Consider the following 23,416-nt stretch of genomic DNA (forward strand, 5'->3'; position numbering starts at 1 on the left):
GCATGCTGAGGCAGGCATGGATGGGTTTGAGGGAAGGGAGGGCATCCAGAGGGACCTGGACAGGCCTAAGAAGTGGGCCCATGAGAGCCACATCAAGTTCAACAAGGCCAAGTGCAAATGTATTAATATACAGTTTGTATACTTGTACCAGAGCATCTTTGCTCAAAAGAAGAGTCAGGAAGTGTCACCACATGGTCACATCAGTGCTAATTCTGTGTAGTTTTCCCCTGGGCAATTGGAAAGATTTTGCTGGATGGCAACTTCTGTCTAAGCTGTGGGTGTGGAGATTTTCTTAAGTATGGATAATCTATGTTGCTTGAATTTTTTGCCATTATTCTCTTCATATGGTGTGAAAATGGGTGTCTCCCACCAGGCTTCTTCCTTTCTCCCTGCAATTTGCTCAAGCCACATCCTCAACTGTGTTTTAGCAATGGGGAGTGTGGTGGTCACAGGTCCTGCCACACTCTGGTGTCCACAGTGCCAGCTGTAAAGTGGTTGTATGACCAGCACTGCTGGATTTTAAAACCTCTGAAGGTTCAGGCTCTGGCATCCCTCAAGACTTGCAGGGGAAACCCTGGTGTAAGTTTAAAAAAAGACACATGCACGCACACACACACACACACACACACACACACACGTACAGACACTCTGGAACACACACACATTCTGTATTTCTGGAGAGACCACTGCGTGCCTCTTTATCTTTTCCTCCCACCCACTCATCCCTTCTGACACTCACCATAGCTGTGACCACTTGTATTCTATTTAGCTGGATTTTCCAGGCACTTCAGAGTAGTAGGTGTTGCTACATATATAGTGCCTAAACACTTCTGTTGAGGCTGAATAGTAAGTAAAACACTGTTGCATTACTTGGTCCACCAAGTGATCAGGATATCCCTCACACAAATATCTGCAGTGCTGCAGAAGGAAGTGTCACCTTGTGTTGGCCACAGCCGTCCCTTAGCTCTTCTGCTCAAAGCTGCACTGCTCCTCTTAAGAACCTCTGTGGCAAAGCCATCTCCAGGCAGATTTATTTTCTTTTACTTGTGGCTGATGAAATGGTGTTAACCCTAATTTGGTGTCCAGTTGCCCATGTAACTCTGGCTGGCCAGAGCCAGGGAGGTTTTATGAAGGACCATTGTAGAAGCTCATGACCCTGACTGAAAGCCAGGAGCAACTCAGTGCTCTGGCAATGATTATTTACTGCTTTTCCCATGTTACATGCTGTATTTGGTCATGTTCAGTAACTCTGTAGTAATCAGACAAGATGGAACAGCGGCTTGTCAGCTGATTTAATTAAAACCACATTGTTTTTTTTTTTTGTTTTTTTTTATTGCCTCTCACACATCATTAATATTCTGTCTAAGACGCGCCTGCAATCTAAAGATTGGAATCAGTCTCATTGTGCTCTTTCCAAGCTTGAATTCCCAGACACACAAACCTGGGAAAGAGTTTTAAAGGGACAGGTAATAGTTAGAAACTAATTTGATTACATTGAAACGGACCACTCATTTGTCCAAATAAATGCTTATTAACGGACCAGTCTTTCAGGTTGCTTTTAAATGCAATGCAGGCTTGGCTTTCATGGATATGAGTGGGAATAGAATATATTTAGGATTTCCCAGGAATCAGGTCTTTGCTCTGCAGTCTTCTGCTCATTCAAATTGCTGGTTATGCAAATATATTAAAAAGATTCAAGTAAGTAACACTGCACCCATTTTAGCTTGGTTTATTATTTAGGTCTTTAGCAACAGTGCTGTATTGTCCCTTTTCTGAAGTGCCAGGTAAGATCCATTTCACGGTGGCAATGTTAAGGGAACTCCCCAGTCCGGCCATTCCTGGGACTCTCTGGCAGTGGTGCTCCCAAAGTCGGAGACTTTCTGGAACCAAAGGCCCTTCCTTGGCTCCAGTGACCGAAGGGTCCCTGCCTCGCTCCCCACACACCCCACTCACATCACTCCAGCTTTGCCATGGCAGAGGCGGCAGAGTCCCAGAGGGCTCATTCCATAAAGCCATTTATTCCTGGAGCAGTAGCACAGAAACAGCCCCAGCTGGTGCCTCCAAGGAGGGACCCCAGCAAAGGAACCCCTGGGATTTTATCCCATCACAGTCTGCCCGTGGCCAGTCTCGCTCTTCCTCCCGAGTCTATGGCTCCTGCCCCATCTCCGTGTCCATCCACCTCGCTGCCATCACACATTTCATCTCCCTTGTTATCCCAAAGCTCGGCAATTCCCGGCTGCTGCTGTGTCCATTCACTTGGCTGGGTGTCACCCGCCTTTGTGCCCTTTGTCATCCTAAAGGTCGGCAGTTCATGCTCCTGTCCTGTGCTCCCACCCAGAGCTCGGGCTGTATTTCAATCTGCGTTTAAATCTGCAGCTCAGCCTGCATTTCCACCTGCAGCTTGCGAGTCCAGCTACCTGTCCCAGAGGTGTTCCTCAACAATAGCACATCAGCCAGCATGTGCACTCGATTTACAGCCAGATTACAAAGTAAAAAATAAATCTAGCATTTAAAATTATATACAGCAGTTTATTTAAACAGGGATTAACTTTCATCAACAGTGCGTGCATTTCTGTTTTCTTTAAGGAACCCTGCCACTCTCAGTCACAGCTGCAGCCCTCCTGCAGCACCCCGATTCTTGAACCCAGCTTCATAGATAGTTCACAGCCAATTACCATACAGGTTTCTTATGTTAAAATTAAGGCAACTGGAGTCAACAACCGCTGCTGAATGAAGGTAAAAGCTGGAGAACATTTTGCATAACAGTCATCAGCGTAGCTGATAGCTATTACAGCGTTCTGGTGAAGTAAGCCTACACAGATCCTATCTCTCCTGCCTGTCTGTTCCAACATGCATCTCATCTCACTGGCAACCCTTTGCTTTAATTAGCTGAAGTTTCTACTTCAGCCTTTCATATGTCAACCAGCCTGTGTACACTTCCATATTTTTAATCAGTAGCCTGTTGTCTTTACTTTGTCATTCACACTAGCATATAAATCTGCCCTTCTTATGATCCTCACTGCTTGGTAGAAGTCAAAACATGCTGTTTAATTTTCCTGTTCACTGATTTCCATTTGTTTCATGTTCAAATGCTGGCTCCTTTCCCCCTTTCGGGCATGCTGTGAGCATTAAACTTAGCGATTAAATGCCAAAAGAACAGTTCTTTTCCCCTTCCGTGCCCACAAATGGGTCATCCTAACCCTGGCTGGGATGCTTCCCTCAACAGCGTTCCCTGTGCTTGTGTGCTCAGCCCGAATGGGGCTAGGGGGATGGGAACTGGGTTGCTGAGGGCTGGCAGAGTTTAGCTAATGATGGCTAAAATAAAACAGGTGCAAAACTTATGTGCTCTCATTAGGTTTTGTCTGGCTCCTTGCTGTTTCTTCTCTTTTTTTTTCTTTTCTTAATTTTTTTCTTCTTTTTTTATTTTTTGTCTTTTTTTTCCTCATTAATCTAGTACTGCAGAATATTTCATTTCACCCACGGCAGAGCTGAAGACACCAAGACTGAGAAACAGGCAGACGAGAAAGAGCAAGAGGGTCACATGTGGCTGTCCACTGGCTTTCACATTGTCTGGTTCATTTGGGGGGACTCTCGGGTTCTCTGTGGATGTCTGGCAGGTGGGGTGGCCAGCCCTGGCATCTGTGCCTGGAGCTGATCCCCCAGCTGAGCCTGGAGTTTGCTCAGGATATCATCCAGCTTCTGGTCCATCTGCACGACCTGTTAAGGAATCAGAGAGCAGAAGAGCTGTCAGATGGTGGCAAATGCTTCTGGTGAGAGGCATTCTGAGGCCAAAAGCAAGGAAAAAGCCTGGCAGGGAACATGGGCATCTGACAACCACCCGTTCCCTGAGTTTTGTTGCAGCCTGCTGCTCTAGACCAGATGACAATGCAAAGTCATGGGGAAATGGCAGCAGAAGGACAGGACATTGCTGGCCCAAGGACTTGATTCAACCATTTTGTCTCTCAGCCTTTTCCCAGGGCAGAAGATGATGCATCCTGCAAATATCTGCTCTGAATCTCTCCTTTGCTCTTCAGTTTACTGTGAATGTTTTTTTCCCAGTCCCTCTTCCAGCCTTCACCACCCTTGGTCATAGGACATCATGCTTTCCATTACTGTCCTGGGAAATGAAACAGCCTTCCCTCCCTTTGCACTGTAAATAAATGCCTCAGTGATACATATTGCAGTCAGAGATCCTACCAGATATATGGTGTTTATTCCCATGCATTTTTAGGATAGCCTACTAAAAGCCACATAATATCACCAATGACTTCATTATAAAAAACCAAACCAAACCAAAACAAAACAAAACAAAAAACCCCCAAAACAATAAAACTGAAAAAAACCCCAGCTATTCTATAGGGAGACATGCTAACTAATTCCTTCTCTTGTTTCTTTGCTTTCTAGCTGAAATTTTTCAGCTGTAGTCCCTAGGTAGAGGAGTCTTTCATTACTATTACTATTACTATTACTATTACTATTACTATTACTATTACTATTGCTATTGCTATTGCTATTGCTATTGCTATTACTATTAATTACTATTACTATTACTATTATGATTATTCACATCATCATCATCATTAAGCAGGGAAAGGCAAATATGGATTCTTAAAGGGAAGCTGCACTCATGCTTCCTAGCATTTTTTAAGCTCTGATCTTTTTTTGAGAGCACATAGCAGGCATTATCCCCTTGTGCTGGTAGGGCTTGCCTTCACTGCAAATGGCTCCCACTCACCTCAGCATCATCCAGTGGGACAGGCTGGGGGCCGGGAGCTGCTTGACTTTGCTTCAAAGGCAGAACTATGGCCAGCATCATGTAATCAGCTGGGATCACTTCTAATGATGCTTGAACACAGTGCAGCTTTGTGTTATGGATGAGCCCAAGGAAAATGAGCATTTTGAAGAACATTGAATGGTTCACTTTACAATTATCTGCTGCGAAACTATGAGCCTCTGCAAACTGTGATCTGTCCCAATGGGTCTAATAAACTTTGATAGCAAACCTTTTAGAGTGATATCAGATCTAAACCGAGCTTTCATTAAAAAGGGAGGCAGAGAGAATGAGAGAGAGAAGGATTCCAGCCTTTTTCTGTGCAAAGATAACTTTGGAAATAGCTATTGGCAGCGTGGGCTGACAGCTTAGCAGGCTGAAATTGCTTTAAAAACCCAGGCAAGGAAAATCACCTTATCCGCTTTCGCCTCTTCTGTCTCTTCTCACTCCAAGTGTTGGCTCTCCTGAGGGCCCCTCAAACCTCAAGGTACCAGGAGCTTATTCAAGTTCTATCTTTTTTGGCAACCACTGTTCTCTCCTAAATACAACCTGCTGGGGGAAGAAGGAGTAGAGAATCTTTGCTCCATCACAGAGGGAGAGACGTGCTGGTCTCTCTTCCTTTTCTATTGTTGCAACTGCCAGCTTCTGGTAGAAAAGCCCTTCTCCCTGCTTCTGTTTAGGTGTGGGTCTGGGTTATCTGAGAGAGTGTTTACAAGCAAGAAGGGAGTGTTTAGGACGTGGGATGGCCAGCAGAGACCTTCACTACAATTTCTGCCTTCGAGGTGCATGGCCAGAACTGCCTGAGTGGTCAGTCATTGACAAAAGCACGGACATTGTTCTGTCTCAGGCACAACAGCCCCAAATTGTGCTCAGCATTGACGTGGCTGAGAGTCTGAAAGTCACTAGTGGTTTAAGGGTTAAGCAGCATGGAATGAATTTGAAAACCACAGCCTTTATTTTCTCCTCCATTCTTGAAAAGCCTGTTTGGCTGATGCTGGTAATGACTCAACAGAATCTTTCTTAAACAGATATGTTGCTGCAGAGCAGAAACTAAAGCAGAACTAATGTATTGCGATAGAGTAAAAAGAAGTGTAGGCAGGGAAATGGGATCAGGCAGATGAAAGCTCTTTTGGGGTTTTCTTTTGTGAGGCTTTGTTGATTTTGATCTGCATGCTTTTTCTTAGATAAGCCATGTCTGCATATTCCATATCATTGAAACTCGGTGTATTTCACTGTATTATGCCAACTCAGTGAAGGAATGTGACGAGGAATAATTTTATGTACTCTTCTTTCCCAGAGAAGAGGAGGATGGAGAATATTCATTTGTAGGGATGGAAACTGAGAAATTCTAACACAGGGGAGTAGATTACACTACACTTCTGTCACACCTTCCACATGAGGATCAGTAAATATTTCCCGAACACCAGCAAACCAAACTGCAAAGTTCTCCTCTGTCAACCATATATGGGAGGGTTTTCATGATAATTTTTTAGATTAGAAGCAGGACCTTGCAAAATTAAGTGGCCCATAGGAAGATGTAATCAGCACCCTGTCAAATTGGAGGTTTTTAAAGAAGGGTCTGATTTGGAGGCCAGTTAACTATGATCAGGGAGTGGCAAAAGAAGAGCTGTGGACACTTGGCCCGAAGTCAGTAGGATGACTTACAGGGTTAGAGGAATTTTCATGTGGGTGAGGGTTTTTTCCACAGAAGGGTCCTGGTTTCAGATTTCTCCAAATCTACCTCACAGCTCTGACTTTCCCTGAGCCCAAACAGAAGTTGCCTGTTTTGAGCAACACCCCCAGCAAGTGTTGAGAAAGGGTTAAATGGAGCAATGTGTTTTTCAGATGAGTAAAGTGAGAAGCCATCCAGAGCTGGCTGCAGAGTTTCCAGAGAGATGTGATATGGCCCTCGCTGGCTTGGTGGAGACAGGTGAGCTTGGCAGCTGTCCACAGGCAAATGGCAACAAAACTCCCGTTCTCCCACATCACAAAAGCGCTCTGGAGATGATCTATAAAATTGTTAAAATGCTTTTATATCCTTTCAACTGCCCTGTAGAAAGGAGACTTGCAAAAGCAGTTTAAAATATTGCACTGTTGTTATTAGGACTTTGAGGTGAGCTGAAGGAGTGTTGAAATGTATATTTACTCTAACATCCCCCTGTGAAAGGAGGCTGGACTCCATGGTGACATGCAGGACTGTCAGACAAAAAGAAAAAGAAAAAAATAAAGCCCTGCCACCAGCTCCAGTGAGGCACAGCAAGCCACAAAGTCACTCAACCCATGGGGCTCAAGGTGTCCCCTTCACCTTGAGCACCAGATTGGCTTTCAACACCCATGGGCTGTTTGAGGATACTTTTGAGCCTCTGTTTGTGTGACCTGGTGATGCTTAAATGCCTCTTTTTCTCCTCCTGCTGCACTGCAGAAATGCCTTGTGGAGAAAGACCCCTGGCATGGCAGCAAGACAGATGAAGAGGGCTGGGTCATACTGGGGATTTGCCACATGCTGGACAGATTCCTAACTCCCCTGAGAGCTTTTTTTTTTTTTTTTTTCCTGGCATATTTTGCACACAGAGACCATAAACAAAATGCATGTGTGGAAAACTCAGTCGTAGTAGCCACATGGTCTCTCCCAACTCCTGTCACTTTAGGCCAGAAAAATCCCTCCCCCTGTTGGTTTGGTGACACCCCTGGGTTTTGTCTATCTTTTTAATATGATTTCTGGAGGCTAGAAAGCCAGTAGTAATTATGTACACAACACACTGACTTGAACTATTTCCAGAGAAGCAGCAGAAGAGGAAGATGGTCTGCTGGAGCACTGGAGTAAATCTGTAACCCACAAACTCATTCACATGTTGCTAAGTCAGTGAAGCTTTGCACCAAAAGCTTAACCTCATAGATTACATAAAGTCACTGTCACCTCATGGAGGCTCTGCTCTTTCCCTCCCTGCCTTGGTGCAGTTGTCTGCAGCATGTCCAGGCTGCTGGTACTCAGGATGCAGCACAAAACAGGGGGGAAAGAGGGGGCACCCCAATTTGTGCCACCAATCAGAATGCCATGGTGTCAAGGGGCAACAGCAACTTCTGCTTTTGGTTGAGCTGGATTGACTTTGGCTTCTCGTTTGCCTCACTCCAGTGCAGAAAGCTGTGAGCCCACAGGACAGCCCAAGGTGTCCTGGCAGCGGTGGAGGATGGAAGAAGTACTGTGTGGCTGAGTGCAATCCCCTGCTGTCAGAGCTCCTGCACGAGGGGGGCTTTGTCCTGGGAAATTACATATCCAAACCTCCCCTCCTTGCCATGCACTTCCCATCCCACAGCAAACTGCAAACCTAAGCACAAATAACCCAAAGCCACCAGAACTCAGCAGAACCCAGGAGCACAGCAAAGGGCATCCCCGGGGGCTTTGGCTGCTGGTGTGATGTTTTCCAGCGCTGCAAAGTCAACCCCATCTGGGGCCATGCAAACATTATATCCCAGCCCAGGGTTTCCAAACCACCAGAGTCCTGAGCTCAGCCCACTGAACATCACTTCTCTAGCAGTGGCCCAACTCTGTGCTCTTGGCTTTACCATTTCCTTCTCTTTCCAGCCCTTGCTACAGCTCCTGATCCTGAGGTAGCTCCAATGAATCAGGATCCACTCTTCTGCAGCTCTGACTTAAACACACCCGCCTGGAGGGTTTTAACACCAACTGCTTGGAAGAGAGTTGTTTGATAGGTAGGATTTATTTTGTATGGATAGAAGTATACATGTGAACCTGAGTGTGCCATGAGTTACTGCAGGTATGGGTTTCTGGTACTCCCAGCGTGGTATTTGTGATAGGCCACCTAAGGTCAGTTTGTAGAAGAAAATGGTATTAATGTAGTAAAACCAGATGTAATTTGGATGAACTGGTGCAACCCATTTTATGGATGCTTCCATTTCTGACTCATGTTACATATTGATTTAGCTTAAGCTTGTTATCCAGAAATTTGTACCATTTTCACACGTTGACCAGGTCTGTCACATGATGCTTCTTCTCATTCCAGATGGTGGACTGATTTGATTAGATCCTGTAAAGCCCATGTTTAGCTTTATATGCTCATCTGGTCCTGTAGCTTCTCTTTGCCTACAGTTACACCCAGTTATTCAAACGAATTGCCTATTGTATGGTTCAAAGCCTGAATTGTATATTTTAGGAATTGCTTTATTTTTTAGCATGTGGATTTATTGCTGCCCAGAGACTGCTGATTCTGGGAAGGGACATCTTTGTCCACAGCTCTGCCTGCAAAACTTCGTCTCTCTCACCTTGCTTGTCCTGTTAAAGGTATTTCACTGAGGTAGAATGCTGAAACTTTTCCCTTTCAGCAAGGGCAGACAATGTCAGTGTTGATGTCGCCTGTCCATAGCTATGAGGAAGGCAATGGCCACACCAGGCACAGAGACTGGGACTAGCTTGGGGGTATTTCTCACGTGCAAGGTGTGGCTGCAGAGCAGCCTCTGAGCCCACTCCAACAAAGTGCTTGTGGATGTGCTTGAAGCATGTGAAGAGTCTTCCTGAGTTCACCAAATATTTAAGTGCTTTGCTGGAGTGGAGCCAGAATGATCAACAGTTTGCAGGATTACACCTTTAGGATAAGCTTTTGGAGGCCCCTAAGTACTCGTACATACATATGCCTAGAGATGTATCTATGCCACCATTTCTCAAGTCTCTGAGGAGTAATAATTGTCATCTATCATGACATCTTTCTTGAACAAACCTTGGCATTCATATTAGCAGAAAACTAGCAGCTTGTGTCTCTTAAACAACAGGAAGGCTTTGATGAACAGGATCCCATTAACTGTCTGGTTTTGGGATGAGTTGTAATGGAGTTGGCCTCAATTCTACGATGATTCTGTTGGAAAAAAGCAGCACTGCCAGGTGGCACAGACACAGGGGAACACCTCACAGTGGGACATCAGTGTCCTGTAGCCATCTGCCAGCACTCCCTGTCCCAGCACTGAGCTGTGCTCCCATCGCTGGGCTCTGCTTAGGGTGCAAGCAGCGCAGAAGCAGCAGCTCCAGACCAGGAGCTCTTGCCAGTAGTCCCAAATGTTACAGGTAAACAGGTACAGAACCTAAATTAGCTCCACTTCCATGGCAGCCTGTTGTTCAGGAAGATCCAATTCTTCATGAACACCAAAAAATCATATGAACCACCAGACTGTCTTGTTGACTTTTTCCGTGTACCCCTTAGCAGATATCGGCTGTTTATTTTCATTCCATGAAACTTATCTAGATAACGCCACAATTTTCCAGGCCTCCCTTCCTTTATCCCAAACATCCCCACCCATTCTTAGGTCAGGTGTTACAACCTCTGTTGGCCTAGGGTATGGTAACTTTATTTTAAGCATAATTTCATTTATTTTGGTTTCCATCTACCTTTCCTGTTTAAATGAAAGCACAAAGTCTATCCCTCTGCCCTGAGCTCCTGGGGTATTTCCTGCCAGTACCTTCTCAGTGGGCATTTTGTTTTTGTATTTCCCATGCCACAGTTGTACTGATGAAGCTCCCCAGTAAGATCTGTGTCTGTGGTTGCTGTTTCTGATGTAAGAAGTCGTTTGCTTAATTGCTAAGCAACTATCACAAGTTGAGCCCTGGCTTTCGAGAGCAGGCCTGGTCAGCACACAGATTATGAGTTGCCTCTCTGGGGAAGGTGTGATTTATTTTTTAAAAATGAACCCTTGCTTCCTAAACAAACGAGGTTTGGCTGGTGATGTATCTGTGTGTATATTGCTATGGCAGCTTTGGATTAAGCTGGCCAACTTCAGACACATTTTCCAAAGAGTCCTTACAGATAAAAAGTTAATACAGATTTCTGAAAGTTTGGCACTTGTGCAGAGACAGACATCCAAATTAGTGCCTCTTTGAAGGAAGAGCAGAAGAGGAAGGTGAACTGTATTATTAGACCCCGGAGAATCTACACAGGATGCCCTGACCACAGGAAAAGCTTTATTCAGCTCTTGCCCCTTATTAGCCTCAGATAATCAACCACAAAATAGAGAGTCACAGGAAACCAGGCAGCATAATTTCTCCTGCTCCCAGAAGTAGCTGTTTCTGGCTCAAGAAATTCCAGTGGCGCCACTCTTTGAGTGGACACAAGGGCAACTTCCCACAGCTGCAATTCCACAGCAGCAGGAGCTGGACTCTTGTGAGAGTTTGTCCTCTTTTAGTTCTTTGCAGATGCACCTGTCTGTCTTTGTGTCTGCAGCCAGTGCTTTCTGAAGTTTGGAATTTGCTCCCCCCAGTAGGTGAATGAGACTTTGCAGAACTCTCTGTCTCCCGAGCCAGGCACATAAATGGATATTTTTATTGTTGCAGGACGTTTTGTTCCTCACCCTCCTCCGGATCCTGCTGAGATCCTCCCTGTAATCTTGCCATCTCTCTTTGTGCCATCGCTCCTCAGCCACACCCGGGATGACGCACTGCCATTTCTCAGCTCATTGCATTGTGTGGCTACAGGTCCTGCTGCAAAACCAGCGTGGAGACAAACAACAGGCAAAAATAACAGAGCCAGGCCGGCCTCAAAGGTGGATCTGCAGCCTCTGTGAGTCACACTGCAATTTCACAATAAAGCCACCTTGTAACTTATGCTCCAAGAGGCTGATTAATTTAATTTTTAAATCTCTAAACAATACTGGACAGAGAGGAACAATAAAAATAAAAAGGAGTGCTGAGTATTCAAATGGTGCCAAAGGAGCACTGAGAAAGGAGTGACCTTAAGCCTTTCACTAGATGTGTGCGATAACTCAGCATTTTAGATGGGCGTGATGAACTTTGTGTTTGCATCTCACCTAACCCTTTGAATAGATGGTATCAAGCCTTCCATGCTCTGATTGCTTTGCCTTCACTTTGGCTTTTTTGAGCTCAAATAAATCCCCTCCTTGAGAACCACATCTAACCACACCAGCCTCATGGCTAGATAGGGTTCACCAGCTCCTGCAAGGGGGAGTCACTTTGGACTCTTTCTTTTCAGCTTAGTTGCAAGAATAACTTGCTGTTACTGGAGCCAGTGGGAGAATTCCCTTAATCCAGCCCTGCTGACCTGACATACCTGATGGACTGTGAGTGCCAAGGTAACTTCCATACACTTTATCACATGTGTTGATACACAACTGCCCTGCACTGACACACACACACACACACACACACACACACACACACACACACATAAAAATCCCTACTTGAAATTATCAGCCCATCTTATAGGTTGGTGAGAAAGGCAAAGTGAGAGGGAGAGAGGGAGTGTTGTTATTGGGAGGAGCACAGGCATTATGGTGATGGAGATTTAGATAGCAAGACATGTAGGTACTAGAAAAGTTCCAGGCAGTTCTCGTAGGACTTGACCGGGAGCTCAGAAACCCAAGATCCAGTCTACACCCCAGGCCAGCCTTTGTGCATTGAGCACAAGTCACTTCTTCGATGAGCCTTATCAATATTTGTTAACCATATAGATCACATAATCTGTCATTTCCTGTCTTTCTGACATGAAACCAGTCAAAATTGGATAGGTTTCAGTCTTAGAACAAAACAGGAGACACAGACCAACAAAAAGGTAAGAGTAATCTAATATGAAGGCTGAAATGTTGGCTGTAGGAAGTAAGGAAGTTGTGCTGGAAAAAGAAGATCAGTGCCTGTTGGCAGAGGACAGGACAAGAGAAGATGGGGTTCTTACTTTGTGTTGGCCCTTTGAGGATTGACATGGACACAGCAGAATAAGGTTGGACGTGTGGCATGCTGCTCATGCCAGGAGTAAAAGAGTGATCAAGAAGCAAAAGGATGATTGTCTGGTGATCAGAGGGTGTCACTGGGAGGCCACTCTGTGGGCCTCTCTTTTCAGCTTACGCCATTTTAGCCAAAACCTGTAGCCAGATTAAGAGCTGGTCTGTGTGCAGATTTGTGCTGCTGCCAGAAAAACCAAGTTCACAACATGCCCTGGGCATTGGGGAGCCTGTCCTGGGACTCATTTTGCCCTGCCCTGTTTCAGTGAAAGTGATACAGGAAGCTCAGGAGAAGCTGACTTGTGAGGGTCTTGGGAAGTTAGAGCTGGGCCTTTGCACCATGAGCTGTTGAACAGGTTAAATGAAAAATTCTGCCCTCATTCCTTCTCTGCTCAGCACGGGACAAGTCCCTGGGGTTGCCTTTACACAACACACTGAAACTCACACAGCCTCTGAAGGTGCCACGGGATTTTGCACAACGCTCATGAGGTGACTGGAGGGAGAAGCTGCAGCAGCACAGGGTGGTGTTATGTACTTAAATAGGATTACAAAACACCATTGTTTCCTCATTAAAACACAGAAACACAAAGCAAGTGAAATATTATCAGGCAGTGCTGATTGAGGATATAGCAGTTCTTGATTCTGACTGATTCAAATGTGTTTTGCTGAACCCTTTGGTTTTAGCCTGTCTGGCTTATCTGTTTTTTGATGAATTTTAGTGACTTGCTGGTATATTCCAGGTCTGATTAACAGCACTGCCACACGTATTTTTTAATGAGTTCTTGAAAAAGCCATGGCAAGTGGGTGGACTCTGGACTGCCTTGTCCAGATTTGGGGCCACAGTGACCTACCTGGTGCTGACGGTGTCCGTCTGTCTGTTCAGTCACACCAAGATACAGCATTTGATCCCAGGTCAGCAAAACCCACAGGCAGGAAAAACAACAACACAGCAAAGAACAGTTCATGACTTGATCAGGGATTGCTCAGCACCTGGAAGGGCCTAAGAAATGTTTGGGGGATGCCAGCACAAACCAGTGCATGAATGGGCTATAGCTGCAGTACTCTGTGTGCAGGACAGCAGAAGAGGTTGCAATGACAATGAATTTGGCTGGACTTGTCTTTTTCTTCTTCCCAAGCTGGAGAATTAATTGCATAATATGTTCTGTAGCTAAAGAGATGTCCATGGCCATTTAAAACACCGACTGAGAACAGAAGACTGAGCAAAGCAGATTTCCCAAATCCAGAATCTCAGCAGCGGCCATTTTTCTATTTCTTTCGTGCTTGAAAAATAATCAAGAATTTTGAAAAATCAGCATGGCTACATCCCCAGGGGAGACTCAAATAAAGCATTAATTAAAGCAAAGAAAGGGATGTGTCTTATTTGAACTCTGCTGAGCTGGATGGATTACCTATGAAAGCTGGCAGTGACAGGACAGCTGTGTGAAGGAGCCCGTGGCAGAAGCACCGGTGTCTTACACAAACAACAGGAGACAGGGCGGGAGACGCAAAGCCATAATTGCCAGATAGATTTCTTCCTCATGAGGCACTTGCTAAGTCAGCAGAAACCTGCCTCAATTTTCTGTTGCAAGGCACTGTGCTGTTAATTAAGGGGGGAAAAAAATTCAGCTATGCCTACTATCGCTTTTACAGCTCTTTAGCCTTATCCTGCAGGGAATACTGTCATGGAGATGATTATATATATATATATATATATATATATATAATATTTATCTTCCATGTTTCTTCTTTTTTCATATATCATTGCAGAGAAAAAGTACAGCAATAATAAAAAGGGACGTGTATTAACATGAACATGGAGGTGTAGGAATATGAGAATGGCCTGGTGATATTTCACTGTCCCAGCATTTAGCAGAACAATTTAAACCAGTGCTGTAGTTTAATTAAGATTTTGGGTTACTGGGTCTGTTGAGGGTCTAGAGGTAGAACCAGGAAGCCATGGAGATCCTTATGCAACTTTCTGCCATGAGGGAAAGCATATGATTTTCAGGTCAGAAAGCTAAATTCCATTAATAAAAGAGAAATAAGCTAAAATTCATTAAGAAAATAGGTAACACTTGACTACTGAGAACTGCAGAGATATACTTGCTCAAAAAAGGTAAGCAGCTGCATCTACTTACAGTGGAATTGTAGAAATCTTTAAGGTGGGGAAAGACCTTCAAGATCATTGAGTCCAACCTTTGTTCTACTTTTACTCACCATGAACTGTGACTACAGTCTACTGACTTAACATAATCTGTATGTCTAAGCTATATTTAAAAATGCCTGGGTTGTTTTCTGGAGCTGCCCCCAGTCTGGATCCCAGGATCATGGACGGCTCCTCCTCCCTGCTGAAGTGACAATTTACTGCTTGCAGATTACACAGGAGCAGAGGGAAAAGGCAAAAGCCTCAAGAAGAGGGTCTTGAGGTCTATGCTGTGCATCAGCTGAGGCATGTTGCACCCCATCAAAAAAATGGGGTTCCTCACCCTTCTTCCCCTCACCTCTGGCACAGTCAGCTGAAATGTTCATAGTAAGGCACACGACTGCTTTTCTTCTAGGAATTTGAGCTAAGGTTTTAATTACTGTTAATAAGGATGTGGATTTTCTGTCTTGCAAAAAGATTAAGAAAAAATTCTCCAAGTCCCAGACCGTGCCAAGCCTGAGTACAAGCAAATAGTTTCTTTGCCATACAATCTATTTTTCTCCCTTTATTATTTGCTAATGATCTGCAGAAGACAAAAAATCACTGTGAAATGCATGATCCCCTTCCCTTTCATTCTGAAAACACTGAAAACCTCCATTCAAATATCTGTTTGTTTTTGCTTATTATTCTTGAAAAATCCATCAAAATCAATGTGATTCCTTGTAGCGCAGCAGATCCTGCAAATTTTACCTGGGAAGGCAAAAAGAACTCCTGCCAGCTTTAGTTCAGAGATTTGTGATTTAGCGTATGCCAAAAGCACAGGTCGTGTTGGGAAGTGCCACAAAATCAGAGAGGAGGGGAAAAGTAAGAGCTGCCCCACTAAACATCCTTGGGCTGTTTAGAGGTATCACGGCTGTTCTGGACTTCACCTCCATCCCCAGCCCTGGCCAGAGAGGCAGAGGGGAGCAGGACCCGTGTGCACAAGGGGGTGACAATGAAGGTCTGCACATCTGTGGTGCAATCAAAATGCTGTGCCTTCCCCAGCCCTATCAGCATTTCCCAGGGACTCTCAGGGATTACTCAGATCATGGTGGTTTCAGTGCAGTGTCCTGGGTCAGAGCAGGATTTTTGACATGGCTCTGTTTACCCACATCACTTGGCCATGGCCAGTGAATGTGGCAATCTGAAACACTGTTTGAAAGCCAGATGTGGTGCTCAGGAGTGGGTCTGCTCGGGCAGTTGGGGGAGATTAAATCCTCTTGTTAGCCACAGGGCAGTATGGTGTGACACTTGGTGCATTAGGCAGAGCTGAGAGAGGTTTTTATAATACCAAAAACTTTTCTGGTCCCTGAAGTCCACAAAGGTTCAGGAACCTTTCAGTAAACTTGGATTGAGCAGGTTTATAATTTCAAGGAGAAACCTCTTGAAACACCCTGGTATGTGCATGAGCCTGGACCCGGGCACACTTGGCACTTTGGAAGTTTTGCTTTGGGTTTTTTGCATACAAATACAAAACACAATGTAGACTCAGCAGGGAGGAACTGATGCAGACCAAAACTGCTGAGTTTTGCACAGCTCTAATTATAATCTCCTCAGAGTGCTGGTTTTATTTATTATTGTTTGTACTGTGGTAGCAGTGTGGGGTTCCAACCAGCTCTGGGGCTGCACTGTGGAAAAGGCAGGAGAAGGAGGCAGCATCCCCAGCCTGAAGAGGGTATATTTTAAATAAACAAAAAAGATAAAGAATGAAGGAAAGACATAAAGCACGTAAGCAGAGCGATTAGGGGGTGTTGGCAAGACAACACTTTTCTTTGCGTCTCTCTCACCCACACACAAAATTGTGTTTATTTATCCTGTAAACAGTTTGGGGTCAGGGCTGCATTTTCCAAAATGTGTAGGGAGATGGGATGCAAGAAATGTGTGGAGAAATAGAGTTGCTGAGGGCAGCAGCAGGAGATCAGCAGCCCATGGGGCTGCCATGCTGGATTTGGGCAGAGAGGGTGGGAGCAGGAGGAAGGTGATGGGGAGGGAGGAACAGAGGGGGAGACTGACTGCCCTCCGTAGCTTGGGTCAGGTCAGAAAACCCACCGTGACAACCTGGGACAGGTCACCAGACCACTCCCTGCTGCAGATTCCTCTAGGGTTGAGCAGGGCTAAAGTGGCATAGTTCTTCCTTGGTGTAAAGTGTTTTGAGATACTCAGGTGAAAGGTGCTGGAGGAATGCAAAGATTTATTTTTCATAAACCTCTTCACATATTCTTTTCACTGCCAAGTCAAGGCCTGAAGCCAGGAATTTTAGAGAAACATACTTCTCTCTAATTATATCTATATAACTATATCTATATCTATATACAGACACACACACACACACACACACACACATGAATATAAAAATACATTTGCGAAAGAGGCCAAGGTATCCTTTTTCAAAAATGAAGCCTTAAGTTAGACTTCCTAAATCTATATATAGGATCTTTAATGTGCAGCCAGATTTAAAATCAGGACCCTTCATTAAAACTGAGTTCAGGAGTCTAGCTATAAGCTCTTACTTGAAGATGTTTTGATGCAAGCTAGCTGGAAGCTTCATATCTTAAAAGAAGGTTTTAATGTCTGGTATTGTTTTTTATTTTTTTCCGCAAGGATTTAGGTGAAGGTTTGGGCCAGTTATTTTATCCCAATTATTCACCATTCTGCAACTATTAATTAAAACAAACAGCTCTCTGAAGCTATTTCTCACAATGGGGAAGATTTATATCTTGAAACTGAAGCTTGTTTTTTCACTATGTTCTACACTGCGTAAACATCCAAGGTTGTTATTTCAGCAATCACCAACACAAGCCCTCAGAGCTCCTTGCCAGGCTTGAGATATTTATTGTTTGAAAAGCCCCAGCTCCTGGAGTGAAGTGATTAGATGAGAACCTCAGCTTTCAGTTAAAAAAAAAGAAAAAATAATTTTGAGAGAAATGGGAAACCATGACCAGAATGCAGAGTCAAGGGTCCAAACATGGGAAAGGAAAGCATAAAAATAAAACCCCACATGTGTTATTATTTTTTTAAAGCCTAAGGACACTTAAACCAACCTCCCCCTTATAATCTGGCAGAGGGGGGCTGACTCACAGCTTGTGGCTGCCAGGGCATGGTCGTGGCAGGGGTTACTCATCGCCTTGGAGTGCCCAGAGGTTTTTCCCCAAGGGGCTGCTCACTCTCTGCTGAGCTGCACGTGTTTGTACTGCCAGGTGCTGGGCTCCAGCCACCTCTATTTTTATTTTATTTTTTTTCCTTTTTCCTACCAAACCAACTTTACTGAGGCACTCGTTTATGAAAATATCCTGCACAAGGAATTAACACTGACTTGGCAAATAGAGTCAACTCCTGGTCCTTCCAAATCTGACAGGATCTCTTTAGCTTTCACAAAAAAAAAAATAAAAAAGAAGAAGAAGAAGAACAGAACTATTCAATAGTCTTGGCTGCTAAATAGTCAGTAAGGCCATAACAATGTAAAGCAAATGTAAATATTATGTAATAAAATGCATTTTTCAAAAAGCCCTCTCTTCTCAGCAGTTAGATGGGTTTTATATACAATGGGAAGATTCATTCCTGAAGGTAACTCCAGCCTATGAAACAACCCCCTACATATCATGGCCTAAAATATTTACTTTATCCAATGTTTTTACCTTGTGAAAGCTCATTCAGCCTCCTGATTTGTGAAGGCTATACTTCTCCCTGCTCTGCTCTTCACAAACCCCTGGGGGAGAAGAAAAAAACACAGAGCAGAAGCCTGTCTAACTTCAGTGTGACTAAGGGGCATTAATACTGGAAAACCAATGCAAGGAGTGCAACAAAAACACAAGCAGGAGAAAAATAAGAATGTTTGCGCATGGCAAAATAGCACGAGGTGAAACCTTTTATACACAACGGGCAGGGTGGGTCCCAAATGGGGCAGCAGAGAGGAGTGTGGTGTTTTCAGCTGGATGAATGTGCAGCCCACAGACACGTTGCAGTTTGTATGGTTCGTATTTATTCATTTACAGGGGTATGATTCCCACCTCTCTTCAGGGTGCAGTTAAACCTGTCTTCTCCTTCAAAGTGTGGCTGCAGGAATCAGCTATAGACCAGCAACAGATTCAGTCACAGCTCAGAGGAGAGCAAAATCTCCTCTTGCAGGAGTGAATAGATGCCAGAGCACTCTGAAATCCCCCTCTTTACCAGGGAACCTTGCATTATGAATGTGTCTCTCTACTGGGGCTCGGGTTATGCCTGCAATAATGACCCAGTATTGTCATATCTGTTTCAGACATATTTTGCGAGCTGGTGGAAGACAAATGTTGGACACACCGGTGCTGTCAGCTGCTCCAGTCCTCTTCAGGAACACCACTCTTTCTATTACTGCTGTTGATTCAGCCACACATCCTGCCAATAAGCCATAGCAATAGCTGCCTAACAGGTCATCCTCACTACACAAGAGGGGGCAGTTTGCCAGCACCAGATAACATAACCACCAACAGTGGCTGTTCAGGGATGACCAAATTCCCAAGCGTAATGGCTGCCCCTTCTGAACTGATGTCTTATCCTCCTGAAGTCCTGGAACTTCCCAAACTTTTGGAGTCATAGTTGATGAGCACAAAGGTGCAGCCTGAACCAGTCCTGCAGTCCAGCTCTGGGCGTGCTGTTGTGGTCCAGAGTGAGCCAGCACTGGGGTGTCCACAGCTGCTGAAACCCAGGCCAAGTGTCTCTGCTCTACCATGTCTCAGCCTGGGTGAGCTGCTGAGTTCTGCTTTGTCAAGGTTACAAGGCAAGGCTGAAGCATCCTCCAGACAAACCATCACCTACCCAGTGCTCACGTCCAGAGAGGTTCATGAAGGCAAACAGCTGGAACAGCTGGAAGGGAGGATGTGACAAACCAGAGACTTCTGTTTTGCTTTTGCAGACAGATCAAGGGACAAAGGCGAGTATCCCACAGTAATTTGGCAAATACCTCAGGCACAATGTTGAAGTCTGTGGGATGTGGCTTCACAGAAGAGCTCACCACTTAATGCAGCCCAAAAAAGGTTGACACAACCATACAGTTAAACTCAAACACTGCTCCAGACTTTGGAGGCTGAAACTCAAGAATGCTAGGCCCACAAAAACTCTGCTGCAAAGACAAAGTCAAAGTCAAAGCAGATTTGTAGATTGAAATGAAAATGCCCTCACTGCACTGATTCCTTAATGCCATTTTATTTCTTCTTTCCCTTTTGAAGAGAACTGTTGTGCGAGCAAACAGAGCTTCAGTTTTCTTGTTGAAGCTCCTGACGCCACTGATCCTCCACTTCCATGCAATGCAAAGCTATGTGGAAGTCACAGGGTCAATTTGTTTACCTTGCCTGTGGCAAGACTTGGGTTCATCAGGTTAATTCCAGTAGTTGCTAAATGGTCTTGAATTTTTTTTCTCTGGTGTCATATGGCTTTTTTTTTTCCTCATAGCAGGGGGTAACCATGAACTGTTCCAAACATACCAAAGTAAACAACATTTTTCTGCATCAAGCTCATCCTGCAGATTAATTCATTTGCATTTCTGGCTCTTTCAAGTGAGGGGAAGTCATACAGATGTGAGCAGTCATTTAAGGATTTTAAGGGTAATGGTTCACATCACCCAAAATTGATACCAGGACTACTCGGTCACAGAAAAAAGAAAGATTATGGTCGATGTAATGATGTTTTGGGAAAAATGGGGGATTTTTAATAATAATAATAATAATAATAATAATAATAATAAATATATTTTACAGCTGCTATTATTTGTTTAAATTCAAAGCCTCTGGTGCATCCACACTGATCTGTTGTGAATTGCTTCTTTGTTTTTGGTGGTAGAAAAGTTGATTTCATATTGCTGATTCTACTGAGTTTGGATTGCTCTTGTTATCCTTTCAGATAATGGTCCATTGAGCCTGCAAACAAGTCTTCTGTCTGGTACCATCAGCTGATTTACATCAGATTACTGAAACTGAGTAGTTCCAGTTCTTGGGGGTTGTGTGTATAGGAAAAGTAAAAACTTCATGACAGGGCATGCAATCAGGGCAGCAAAACACTCTTTTGGTCAAGGACCAGCATGTCTTAAATAGGGTGAACCAGGCCTGTAAACAGGAATGAGTTAATCCTGAGATAACTGTCAATAACTTGCCATTAACCATGGCTATTGATTCTGCAGCCTGGCCTTAGGTGAAATTACTATGTAAAAAAACCCACAGTGGCAATAGCAACAAAGTAGTGTTTTCTGGCAGGCTCTGTGTGCCCCTTCAATGCAGGAAGCAATAGAGTATAAACAACTTTTATTTTAATCCCTGCAGGACGCATTGTGAGAGTCCAAAAACAAAAACTCTGTTTTTCTCAGAGCGCTCCAGAGGAAAAAAATTTCTTGATATCCCAATACAATATCAAAGAGATCAGCAAGTAAAGAAAAACTATCTGTTCCTGGCAAGACATCAGAAGAGTTTCCACAAGTTTATAGTTGTCCAACTGATCATCAAAAACGAGTTTTGCTTGGGTTCAGGACTTTTCAGTGCCAAGAGGTGTTGTTGATTGTGAGATGCCTGGTATTTTCAAGTGTGCCAGCCAAAGGACTGCTGCGGGATCATAAATAGTCCTTACTATGTGAAATGTGTTATCTCTGGGCTATTTTATGCATAAACTGGTCTTTCTGTGAGCAAAATGCTCTGTGGCATGCTCAATGCAGGCAGCTATTGTGCACACAGAAGCTTGTACTTGCACACCCTGCCATTCACCTAAAAACTGTGCACAGATCTATTTCCTGTGAAAAAAAACCCTATTATCTAATTCTTAGATGTACAAAGTCCATCAATTTTTGCATTGCTCACCATGAGCACATCACAGGGGTTTAGTTTCACAGATTGTTTGGGGCAGAGACTGAAGGAAGCCAGATTTTCTCCAGCACCAATAACTGGATATGGTCCCCCCCCCCCCCCCCATTTTCTCTTTTAATCTCTCTGTTTCCAGCTCCTGCCCACTCCCCAGGCCAATGACAAGGGTCTGATTGAGTGGCAGTGGCCAGGGGACAGCTGCAGGAGCTCAGTGAAGCTCTGGTCCCCCAGCAGCAAGGGACAAATGCAGGCACCCCTGGGTCTGTGGTTTGCTTGCAGCAGCCATTGCTTGGGCTGGGCTGGAGCTGCCATTCCACACTGAATGGGCACTCAGAGAAAAGCAGCCAGAAGCACAAAAGGGTCTTCTGGCTCTAAAGGATACCTGTGTTTGGAAGGTCAGAGCTCCCAGACAGTATGAGCTGTGCTGGAGAGGGCTCTGTGCTGAGCAGAGAGAAATATAGGATCTCTGGGAGAGCAAGCATATGGATTTTGGCAAATCATCCTCAATGTCACCTTAGGCTTTGACTCAGGTGATGCTGTTAGGTAGTTTCCATCTTCACACACAGCCTTGCCATCAGATCTGAGTCATTTTACAGTCTCTATTCACCCTTCCTACTTACAGAGTATCAGAGCATATCACTTCTCTAAGGTGACCAAAGTGGTCACTTGAATGCTGATAATTCCCCCAGATGGAAAGGATGTCTGGAGATATCCCACTATCTCCTCCTTCCTTCCTTCCTTCCTCCCTTCCTCCCTCCCTTCCTCCCTTCCTCCCTTCCTCCCTTCCTCCCTTCCTTCCTTCCTTCCTTCCTTCCTTCCTTCCTTCCTTCCTTCCTTCCTGCCTTCCTGCCTTCCTTCCTGCCTTCCTGCCTTCCTTCCTCCTTCCCTCCCTCCCCCACTCCAAGCATCCCACAAGTCAGGAGAGCACCTCAGTTCCCAGAAGCAGGAAACAAATGCTGTCCTGGCAAAGCACAGTTTTAATAAAACACCAGGTGAGGGCTGCTGCTTGCCCATGACTTTGCAGAGCTTCTGGAAGGACTGTAACACCTGGGCTGTTTCTGAAGGAAGCTCCTTGTCACTGCAGAGTGTACCATGCCCTCCACAGACCTTAGTCCTAGTCCTTGCCCCTCCAATGCTGGAAGATGGTGCTAGATGGTGTCTGTCCCCACAGCTGCTTTGTGCACTCTGAGCTTCTGAGCCACCACCCGGCACAACCCACATAAGAATGTCCCAGACAAAATACTGGCAGTGCCAACCTTCAAGCCCTGTCCCTTAAAGGTCATGGTCCCACAGAATTGAAGTCCTTGGTGAGGCTGCAGCCCTCCCCTCTCCAGGAGATTTCAGGAAAGCTCAGCTCTGACAACAGGCAATGCTTAGCTGAAGTGTTGCCAGCAATTTGGCGAGTTATTCGCTTTGCAAAGGTCCTCAGCCAGAGCTGCCCCATCATCCTCCTCAACACAAATGTTCCTGTCATCTGTCACTGGGTCCTGCCATTTTGCTGCAGCAGAGGAAGTCCACACTGTCGAGATAGGAACCGGACTTTGGCAGGAGATTGGTGTGAGTGGGGAGGGAAAAAAAATCCCGAGGTGGAAACAAGCCAGCAGGAAAATCACACTGCACTGAGAAAGCAGAGGTGCAAAATTTCTGAAAGCAAGGGGCCAGCCCTCCTCAGTGCCTGCCCGTCCCAGAGTAAGGTGGTTTGTGGGAAGTTCAGATTGTTGGTTGTGAAAGGTTGTTCCCAGTGGCCACTGCTGCTGGGCATGGCAGGGAGTTGTGGAAACAGCACAAAGCAAATTCCAGCTCTTGGAGCTGAGCACAGAGTTCTGCAGATTGCTGTGAATGCTGACACTCAAACCTGATTTTAGCTGTGCTTCATCCTCAGAGATTCCACCTGCATTCCTTGTGACCAAA

General features: G+C 44.9%; 1 protein-coding gene across 1 annotated transcript in view; it reads right to left on the bottom strand.

The window, feature by feature from the left end:
• Positions 1 to 3,034: 3,034 nt before the first annotated feature.
• LOC134043457 (potassium voltage-gated channel subfamily KQT member 1-like) overlaps positions 3,035 to 23,416 on the bottom strand; it is a 408,991-nt gene continuing 388,609 nt past the window's right edge. Inside the window, exon 17 of the mRNA XM_062491792.1 lies at positions 3,035 to 3,717. Within this exon, the coding sequence (XP_062347776.1) occupies positions 3,562 to 3,717 (156 nt within the window). The 3' untranslated portion in view covers positions 3,035 to 3,561. The remainder of the gene's footprint in view (positions 3,718 to 23,416) is intronic.

Source organism: Cinclus cinclus, chromosome 4, assembly GCF_963662255.1.
Source record: "Cinclus cinclus chromosome 4, bCinCin1.1, whole genome shotgun sequence".
In the NCBI taxonomy this organism is placed as follows: Eukaryota; Metazoa; Chordata; class Aves; order Passeriformes; family Cinclidae; genus Cinclus; species Cinclus cinclus.